The 10777-nt window shown below is 41.9% G+C and overlaps 1 protein-coding gene across 1 annotated transcript; it reads right to left on the bottom strand.

The window, feature by feature from the left end:
* Window positions 1-993: 993 nt before the first annotated feature.
* GLRX (glutaredoxin) lies at window positions 994-9170 on the bottom strand. Its single transcript, XM_081301873.1, has 3 exons — window positions 8846-9170; window positions 3463-3582; window positions 994-2017 (listed from the first exon to the last, which is right to left on the bottom strand). Exons 1-2 carry the CDS (start codon window positions 9050-9052, stop codon window positions 3469-3471), a joined length of 321 nt encoding a protein of 106 aa, XP_081157999.1. The 5' UTR covers window positions 9053-9170; the 3' UTR covers window positions 994-2017; window positions 3463-3468.
* Window positions 9171-10777: the final 1607 nt, after the last annotated feature.

Genomic DNA, 10777 nt, shown 5'->3' with positions numbered 1-10777 from the left:
ACCTTTTTTATTTTTTTGAGACAGGGTCTCACTGAATTGCCCAGGCTGGCCTCAAATTTGTGATCCTTCTGCTCAATTTCCTGAGTAGCTGGGATTACAGGCAAGTGCTATCACTCCCAGTTCATTTTATAATTTTAAATAGGCTTAAATACCCACAAAACTGATAAGGAATGGGGTTTGCAAGGATTACACCAGGAAAGTCTTTTAGTACCGTTTTGCATTTTAAACCATGTACATGTATTGCCTTGATAAAATAGAGCTTCTTTCCTAGAAAATGAGTTTATAGCGATGGAAGTCAACTTCTTGCCTTTGTGCATTTCTGAATCTGTCAAGAGACCAATAGAGATGACTGACTACAACACAACCTGGTAAGAGTTATAAAGAACCCAAGTGCCAGTACTTCTGGGCTGAAGAAGAGGAAGCAATGATATATTTTTGTTAAGTCACGGAGAGGTGAGTATAGGGAGACAGTTTGTAAATCAAGCCTTGAGGGAAGAGGAGGAGTGTGAACATAGAACAAAGTAGAAAGGGCATTTCTTCACACAAGGAGCAAGGACACAGGAGTGTGAATGAAAGTATAGATTAGTACAGAATCAGGGATGATACCTAACCTCCAGGGTGGCATTTGTAGTGTTGTGCAATGTGACTTGCATAGTCATCCATAGCAATCTTGGCTGAATTGAGTGTCTAGAGCCCATGTTGGAAAATTAAAAAATACAGGATATTAGGTAGGAAGTGGAAAAACAACATGTGAAATGAAAAAGATGGTTATTGAACCCCAAAAATAATTCACAGAGCTAGTGTTGACATATCTAAATTGTCATTTCAATATGAAATTTAAAAATCATACCAACCACTTGTACTTAATATGTGATAGCAGTACATGTCTTTATAATGGCAGGGACAAACATGAATAAAACTTTGAATATATTTCATATTAATTCTATTCCTTAAAGTCTTGAGAACATAGAGAACTGCATAAAAACCATGAGATAACTGTATGTACATCTTTATTAGAAAAGAAATTAACCATTACCACTAGTTACCACAGAAGGAAATTAACAATCTTGCAATTCTGGAGACAAACTTCACAGTAAGGGAGCCTTAAATTTCCAACTTGTGTGTGTGTGCGTGTGTGTGTTATTTAGGACAGTGTTTCTCAAAATTTAGCTCCTTTCAGACATACTCTTGGGATTTCTTGGGACAAATTTGGGATATAAGTTTTCTATGCTAATGTTTTGCATTTTATATTTTAATTTTGTTGGAATCTAAATCCAATGATACACAGTTGTTCAGGGTGATCTGGAACCATCTTATCTAAGTGTTGCCACATGTTTGCCTCTTGCCCTGCTGCCTCTATCCACATGACCCTGGTGAAGACCAACCCTGTGCTCAAATTTTTCTCACGGGTTCTCAAATTGGGTGCTCATGCCCTTTCAGAATTGTGGAATGTTTCCAATGACATGTGTGAGATGGCAAGGTGAGAACAATGGCTCCAAGCAGTGACCCTCAAGGTTAGATGGGGTGGGGTAGGTTTGAAAAAACACACTCAAAATATCCAGGGGTTTCATGATACAAATTGCATAGTCATATTCAGCAAAATAATTTCAGCTGATGGGAAACAGCAGGAAACCAACTGTAGATTCATCCTTGGAGCATCTGGATAAATATGGTTGAGAAACACTGGCTTGGAGGTAGAGGCATGCTGGCACACACAGAATGGTTAATAAGAAACACAAGCTAAGGAGAAAAAATATATATCTTTTGGATAAGTGAATACTAAACCAGAACTTGTCATGGTTTTCTGGAACCCAAAGGACCAATCTAGAAGAAAACCGGGAAGATCCATCAACCTTCTTGGCCCTGTGGTTAGGGACAAGTTGGTCCACTTTTTAATATGGAGGCAAATGAAGAAAAAGCCATTTGTGCTAAAAAATCCCAGCCACTAGGAAATACTGTCATCTTCTGCGCTGTCATCCAGCTCTGTAGAAGGACATTGGTGTGGCCGTCTGCTCCACTAGGAAATAAACAATGAATTAGTTCTTCTTGGAAGTTCATTTTCCCTCATTACCCTTCCCATAGCCAAACCACTTCCTCTTGCTGTTTAAACACACTACTGTGGATAGCCTTGGGATGGAATTGGCAGCAAAATAGGGACAGCATAGAATGCTGAGGAAAGGATGAATCAAAGAGACTTCTGAATATGAAGATTCTAATCCTACTCCAAGATAGAGGGAATTGGGGAAATGTTACTTCCATTCTTCATCTAAGCCTAACTGGTGAACGTGCTCCAGAATAGCAAACATTTGCAACCACTAATTGGGTTTTTAGTGCTTTATAACCTCACATAAAACCAGAAAATTAGCACTCATCTGCTGTGACAATGTCATATGGTGTGATTGGAAGACGTATCATGTTGATTATTTTATTTCAGGGGATTCAGCTGAATTTTTTCAGGCTTACTCCTCCCCCACTTCTGTTACTATTCTATGTAACCATCACAAATCATACATACTCATTGACCAAGGGATAAAGTTATTAATTGGTGAGCAATAGATGCCTTCAAAGAACATTTGGTTAAAGAACCATTAATTTCATGACAAGAAAAAAAAATTGAAGTCATTCCTGTTTATGAGTCAGTGGAACTGGACTATGTAGAAGTTTGGCAGCCCTGAAATGTTGGGGCAGTGCTGGCAGTTGCTTATTAGACCCCAAGAGCAGCCTGGTTTCTTTCCAAGCTGCTCTTCATCCCCCAGTTTTCCATCAAGCCAAAGATCTCCTTTAGGTGACTGATTTTATAAAATTTACTTTGGTGTTGGAGAAGCCAATAAGACTGGGTCAGTTTGCCATGTGAACCCAGATAAGCAAAAATTATCTCCATTCACACTGCACTTAGAAGAAATCCAAACTGCTTACCATGGCCTGTGTACTCAGTTCGTGCCCACAGGTCTTACTCTTCCTCCTCACTGCCCTTTCCTCAGCCTGCTCTTTGTTTCTTTCAGTTCCTTGAATATGCTTACAGGTTGGCTCAGATCCTATCTCGTGTGCTAATCCCTCCACCTAGCAAGCTCTGCTTCATCAGGGCTGTCTCTCCCCTCCTCCAGGCATGTTCTATCACATCATTCTATTTGTTTCAGGAATTATTCACTTACTTTTTTGTGATCTGCCTCCCTCTCTAGAATACAGTTTTCATGTTATCTTTCTTATGTATGTCTGTGTTTAGTACAGTGACTGGCACATGGTAAACCCTCAATAAATATTTGTTAAATGAAGTTTGAGTGAAATAATTTCTCCCATTGATACAATTCATGCCTTTGTAAAATGTGAAATTCATAAATAATTGATGTTGCAGTTCCTCAAATCACTAAGTCATTCTTCCTTAGAGTGAATCCTTCCTATAGCATGAAATATGGCAGTAGAATTCCAGTCTCCTAATGTCCCAGTGTCTAGTCTGCCATTCACCTGTAATTACTTCAGAGCTCCGATCTGCTTCAGCCGTGTCAGCAGTTCCCCGTTCTCTTGCATAGTTATTAGATCACTGCATCCACCTATACAATCTTTACCAATAAAGACCCGAGGTACCTACAAAACAAAAACAAAACAAAAAAAGCCATCCAGGAAAGTTATTAATGAGAACAAGTGATATTTTATCCTTTCAAATTCTTAAAACCTATTCCTCAATATTCTTTTATGAACTCTTTTTTTTTAAAGCACTTTTTCCTTTTTTAATATTTATTTTATTTTAGTTTTTCAGCAGACGTGCTGAGGATTGAACCCGGGCCGCACGGATGCCAGGCAAGCACGCTACCGCTTGAGCCACATCCTCAGCCCCCTTCTTTTAGGAACTCTTATGAGGGCAAAATCATTCATTAAAGAATGTTTTTAAGTCAGAATATTTTTCAAACAGAGTATGCTGTTTATGTGATTGTTCAGCTTGTTAAACGGATTTAAAATTTTTGCTCTACAGAAACATGTTTCAGGGAAAGAATTTTAACTGGTTGTAGCTGGACCACCCTGACTGCAATCTATTTCTTTGTATCTGGGACCACACCTGAGACCTTAAGCTGGGCCAGGGCAACCAGGAGGCCTTCCATTTCTAAACAGAGCTGGAAAGTACTTACATTTGGTCTCTCTCATTTTTGGGTTTATGGGTTTGGGTTTACACATAGTCATCTCTTTGTGTTATTAAAACAGGTGAGCTCTGTCCTCAACTAGGGGACAGTGTAATGGTGTCTGAATCTCTTTAATCCCTGGTCCATCATAAGATATTTAAATGCTGCAGTTCTGGGACCAAGGACATTCATCTGGTTTGGCTTCACATCTGGTATAGGTGGGTGGCCCAAGGTAAGCCAGACATTATACCTGCTGAATAGGTTTCTCTCTAGTCACTCCCACTCCCTCTCTGCCAATAGATATAAGCACATTCCAGAATTCCAGGAAGGTTTTAGAATCCTGAGGGAGAAGGAAGTTCCCTCATTGCACCTAAGCAGCTTCCAGTCCCAGAGTGTCACACCAAGGCTAACTGCCAACGAAGACATAAGCACCATATAGGTTGCCTAAGTGATTGGAAGCCCCCCCCCCCACAAGAATGTACTAGATGGAAGGATGGGAGAGGGGTTAGGCGGAAGGCAGTGAGAATATTTTCAAAGCATTTCATCTTCCCCAGAAAGCATAATTAGAGTAAATTACTTAAAAAGCAAGAGCAACAAGAAAAAGGGTGGAATTACTGTGGATAAGTTTTTATAGTATTCTTATTGAAAAGTGGATCTAAGTGGAAGTGGGCTTTTAAAATAATGGCTAAAAACTAAAAATAAATTCTGTATAGATGGGCATGGTGGCACCTGCCTGTAATCCCAGAGAGTTGGGAGGCGGAGGCTGGAAGAACTCAAGTTCAAGGCCAGTCTGAGCAACTTGGTGAGACTCAGTCTCAAAATAATAATAATAATAATAATAATAATAATAATATATAAATTATATATATATATATATATATATATATATATATATATATATATATATATATGTATATCTCAATGGTAGATCATTTGCCTAGCATGCAAGAGGCCCTGGGTTCAATACCCAGTACCACAAATTAAAAAATTACCACTATTTACAGTGGTCCAAGAATGAGGGAAAACCCAGAGGACTCATTTTGGCCTTGGCTTGCCTGGTAACCTCCCTGCTTAGTCTTAGAAGATCCACCAGGCGATGGGATGCATGGGAGGCCTTACAGTGGAAGCACCAGCAACATAACCTGTTTTGTTGTTTTTTTTTTGTTTTTTTTTTTTCAATTGAAAGCAGGAAAGATGAGGTAGGAAACCTAGGATTTCCCCTTAATCTTGAACACTGCTTCCAACTAACATTTCTGGGGCCCCGTTTAGCTTCTTTCTTAGAATTATGTGGCTGTGGTCAGTTGTAGCAGTAAACAGAATTCAAATGTAATCCTGAGGTCACTCTGCTGCAGAATTTCTTCTGTTGAAAGCATTGGCTAAATAAAAACCATCTGAGCTTTATACAGGAAGTCTTGAACTTCTGTATTTTCGAGAAGGATTGAGCAATCCTCACCACTCCTACAGATTGCCCCATCTCCACCTTTGACTTCAGGATTGGAGTTTAGGCAGCAGTCAGGAAGGCCCCAGGTCCCAGGAGTTCTCTCCAGGAAGTGGGTTCTCCCACTTGACCTTGCATCACAATCGTGCAAGGGCTTGTTAAAAATGCAGATTTGTACTCCCCTCACCCCCACCAATTTCTGATTCAGGAGATCAGTGTTGGGGCCCAGAGAATTTTTATTTCTAACAAGTTCCCAGATGCTGCTGCTGTTCCAGTGATTTGCAAACCATTGTTTTACATTGAGCAGCCATTTATTTCTCCCAGGGTAACCTGGACTTTAAAACCCACAGCACTACAGCTGCCTCCAGTTGCTTGAGACAGGCCCTGAAACTCGAGCAGGCTGTCTGTTCCCCTGGGTGGAGTTTTGTTCACACTATCTGGCAAAGTAGCTGGTTTGCCTGAGAGCGGAAAGGCCCCTAGGCGCTCCCCCCACTCTCCAGCCTAGGCAACAGTAAAACCATCTTCAATCACATTGGTGAACAGGAAGAGACACAGGGTGGTAAAACAGGAAACACAGAGGCACAGTTGATTCAGTTGAAAGAGGAGGAAACACCCTCTTCTACCTCCTCTACCCTCCCTCCCGCCCTTCCCCCTCCTTGGAGGAACTTGTTACTGTCCTAGAGAGAAAAAGGAAACTGTCACTAAAACAGCAACTTTGGTGATATGGGGCCCTGTACTGCTGGAGTAGCCTTTCCCAACCTTAGTTAGGTAGCACTGTCTACACTTGAGAGTTAACTCAAATGTAGCTACTCACATCTGTTTCCCAGTGACTCATCTGTTTGAAACCCACTAGTGGCATCTTATCCCATCCAATACAAACCATGGTCCATATAATGTGGCTTAAAGGCCTTCCTAGCCTATCTCCCATTATCTCCCCTGGCTCTCTTACCTCATAGTGCTCTAGCCATACTGGCTTTCTTTCTATTCCATGAACCTGAGAGGCATAGGACCTTAGTATTTGCATTCTCCTGCCTGCCACATTCTACCCCTAAATTCCTTTCTCTTTACTGTCTATGGAGATACTCAAATGTTTACCTCTTAGGCTCTAATGGCTCTATTTAAAACTCTGCTACCTACTTCCTTCTACTTAATTTTTCTTTGTAGCCATTCACTTACCTCCCAGTGATTTTATTGTATTTATTGTCTTCCCCACTTGAATGCAAGTTCAAAAAGGCAAAAACCCACCCCCATGGCTATATTTCCAATGTCAAGAAAAGGCCCTGATACTTAATAGATGCTTAAAATAATTTCTTATATCCAGCAAAAGCATTCTTCAAATATGAAGGAAAACAAGCTTTCTCAGACAAATGAAAATTGAGGGAATTTGTTGCCAATAACCCAGCCTTGCAAGATGTGTCCAAAGTAGTTCTTCAGGGAGAAGAAAAATGAGATGGACCAGAATTTAATCCTAATGAAGAAAAGAAAAGCATTAGAGAAGGCCCAAATGAAGGCTCTGATCTAGGGACTGTGTCCATAACAAAATCAAATCATGCAGCCCGATTGAAGGCCCGGTTCTGTAATCAGTAAAGTCCTGCTGAGCTTCTACTACAGATACAGCAACACAGGTCATTACAGGATAACTAAGACAGCAACTACTCTCAAGTGTTCAATCTCTTTGAATATTAACACTTCATTATTGGGGATCAGGAAACAAATAACTTTGAAGGATTTATTCTTCCCCTTAAGGATGGCATTCTGGACTCAAGAACCTGTGAAAACTATTTTCTAAATGTTAAACCTTAAAGACAACTACAAAAAACATTGTTGCTTTACAAAGAGATGAAAAAAAGTTGTTAAATGAGAACATGAAGAAGTCAGCTTTTTCTGCTAAAGAACAGATGCTGCCACTTAAAAGGGTAGTTTCCAAACTATGTTGCAAATTAGAATCACCTAAGGATCTTTCAAACTATTGATGCCTGCTCTTGCTGCCTCCGCACATTGGCATGTATTTGGTCTGGAGTGACTTGGGCATAAGGATCCTTTCAAAAGTTCCCCAGGTGATTCTACTGGCCAGCAAAGTTCAGGAACCACAGGCTGAGAGGGATCCAGGGCAGGAGACCCTGTGGGAACACATGGTTGTTTGCAGTGTCCCTTTCTTTTCAGGACCTGACTCTGTGCTTCTAAGCCACAGGGATTCTCCTATCATGAAGTCTGCTCCAGAACCTCAGCTGAGAACAGTAAGGTAACTTATTTAGCCTTTTCTATACTACAATACTGATTTCTGATTGGAGAGAAGGGGGAAAACCACCTCCCATACTTTATACTACAGCCCAGAGAAAACTCTGTCAGTTAAACTAAACTGAAATAGGATATGTGCTTTCTGCCAATACTGTTTCAGAACGTGCCTCCTGAAAGGGAATTTGGATGAGCTGGTGGGGCATCTCACCCCTCCCAGAATCAAAAATTGTTTGGCCAAGTGCTAAGGAAGGTGAGGCCTTTCAGAGGCGAGCAGTTTTCAGAGGGTCCCACGTTATATTTGTTTGGAGGTCACCCACTCTACGAGGTCAGCCACTCTAGTCTTGCAGCTGGGGTCCTTGAGGATCTGAGATGTGGTGACTTGCCGAGGATCACAAAGCAAGCCATTGTGAGAGTCGGGCCAGAACTCTGGCAGGCCTAAAAATATCCCATAATTAACTTAGAGCGAGGGGGATAATGGTGCATTCGATATTTTTTTTTCCCTAGGAGGAGGAGTTTGATAAGGAAGAATGAACAAATTAGGTTATAGTTAAAGCCTAGAAAAAAGATCATAGGACAGCAAATCCCACTCAGCCACGTGTAAACAGAAGGAAGAGTGCACATGATTCCACGTCTGATAACAGAAATGTGCAAATTGCACCCTCTTCTTCCCCCCACCTCCAGCCCCAGCCCATCTAGCCATCAGAGAAAACTGTCAGTTCAAGGCAGTGCTAAAAACAAAGCCTCCACATAAGTCCTTGCGACTCCCACCCAGCAGTTGGACTCCCACCCAGCAGTTGGGCTCCGCAGACCTGACAGCACACTCTGCTGGGCTCCCTCCTCTACTGAGAGGACCCTCGGCTGCTGTCCAGCTGCCAATTCAAGTGACCAGCGTCTTCCCTCAGGCTCCCTCCCCCACACCCCACAAAGCCCTCTGGTTGCCTTGAAGGACAGAGCCCTGGCTGGCGGTGTCCTAGAAAAGGCACAGGCGTATGTAAGTTCATAGCCCTGACAAGAGAGAGCAACCCCGGAGTCTTTTAAAACTGAATCCCACACTCACCGTTCTCGCGCCTGTGAGCTGTTGCAAATAATCTTGTATCTCATTTGTGTCACTGGTGGCTGTGATATCGACAAATTCCAGAAGCCCTTGTTTGAAGGGCAGTTGACTGAGGATCTCTTGGGTCTTTCTGCAGAAGGGGCAGGTGGGCTTGATGAACACAACGACCTTCCCCGGCTGGATTTTGCCATCCACAAACTCCTGAGCCATGTGGACAGGTTGTAGTCTCCCGGGAGGAATCCTCTGTTGCAAGTATTGCTCTGGGTGTTAAGCTGAGGCCCAGCCAGCTGGCTCCCTTTTAATAAGGAACCTCCCTGGAGGAGGAGTTTGCCTGATTATGAGCTTGAGTTTTAAAGGGACAGTCCTAAAGTCATTTCAGCCCGGTATGATTCACTGGTTAGTGTGCCCATGAATGCATGCTTGCTTTTCAGGCATTAGTAGCTAGGACCAGGGTGTCTTTGTTCTCCTCCAAGACCCATCATGAGTGTCTGTTCTTTACCAGGGTTCAGAATTAAGTCACACTCTGGAGGAACAGAAAGCGAACAGCCCAGCCTCACAGAGGGCTGAGGAGGCAGTGACCTCTTAGAGCAATTTTTTTTTCCCCTCTTGGAGCTATGATTGGTTTCTAAAATGGAAATGAAGTCATTCAAGGAACTGAAAGCTTTAACATCATTTACAGGAAGCTGAATTGAAACAGTGACTTTGCACTCTGTGGAAACTGCTTGTGGGGTGTTACACTTGGCTTATATTTCAGATGTTTGTTGTGACTGCTTTAATGGAATCTGTTTTCGGCATTTAAAAATCTGGACAGCAGGGGTGGGGATGTGGCTCGGTTGTAGAATGCCTGCCTAGCATGCATGAGGCCTCTGGTTTTACCCCCGCACCACACACACACACAAATAAGTAAATAAAAACCAGAGATTTTGCTAAAGAATCTGGACTTGCAGCTTCTCTAAAATCAGGTTGGACAAAATTGAGCTGGCTTTCTTCAGTGGCAGCAGCTGTAGCTGAGTAGCTGTTGTGCATCTTGGCTCCAGTTTGTCACAGGTCTCACCTAGCAGGACGGCCTTTGAGACATCAGATTCACCCCCATCAGCTTTTGAGTTGGTCGTCCTCGAACAGCAGTTCAGTAAAGGCAAATTCCATCATAATCCCTGACTTCAAACTCTAGATCAAACGAGGGTCTTTTCTGTTTGGCCTTTTCTGTGACCTTCTGTGCTGTTTGTGAGTAGGTGTGGTGTAATGACTCAGCTGTCACATCCACCTGTTATGCAAGACAGGAGGCAGGGCCTGCGGGACTAGAAGATTTTTTGCTCTTCCCAGTATTTCCATTCTCCATGCTCTTCCCAGTATTTCCATTTGGGCAGAGCAAAATCTTCTCTTAGGTTTCTTTCAGACCCCCTCCAGTGTGGGGTAAACTATCAAAGAAAAAATAGCACCTTTAAAATTGAACCATCCTTTTCCCAAAAAAGTTTTATGTTGAGCATTAATCTCCAATAAACATAAAGAACTCAAAAAACTTAACACTTCCCTACACACACACACACACACACACAATAAATTTTAAAAAAATAACCCAATCAATGAATGGGCTAAGGAACTGAATAGACATTTTACAGAAGAAATACAATTGATCAACATCTCTAGCAATTAGAGAAATGCAAATCAAAACTACAATGAGATTCCATGTCACTCCAGTCTGAATGGCAATTACCAAGAATACAAGTATCATTAAATGTTGGCAAAGATGTGGGGAAAAAAGTAAACTCATACATTGTTGGTGGAACTGAAAATTGGTGCAATCACTATGGAAAGCAGTATTGAGATTCCTCAGAAAACTTGGAATGGAACTACCATTTGACCCAGTTATCCTACTCCTCAGTTTATACCTAAAGGACTGCTCAGCATACTACAGTGATGCAGCCACATAAATGT

The sequence above is a fragment of the Spermophilus citellus genome (assembly GCF_964194105.1).
Source record: "Spermophilus citellus genome assembly, chromosome: 1".
Taxonomy (NCBI): domain Eukaryota; kingdom Metazoa; phylum Chordata; class Mammalia; order Rodentia; family Sciuridae; genus Spermophilus; species Spermophilus citellus.
This window is presented reverse-complemented; position numbering and strand designations above follow the sequence as displayed.

What these genes read in the sequence shown, in the direction of transcription:
- GLRX (XM_081301873.1), bottom strand. Translation starts at nt 9,052, where the DNA reads ATGGCTCAGGAGTTTGTGGATGGCAAAATCCAGCCGGGGAAGGTCGTT. An exon ending in AGCTCACAGGCGCGAGAACG is followed by an intron (nt 3,583 to 8,845) that starts GTGAGTGTGGGA and finishes TTTGTTTTGTAG; the next exon opens with GTACCTCGGGTCTTTATTGG.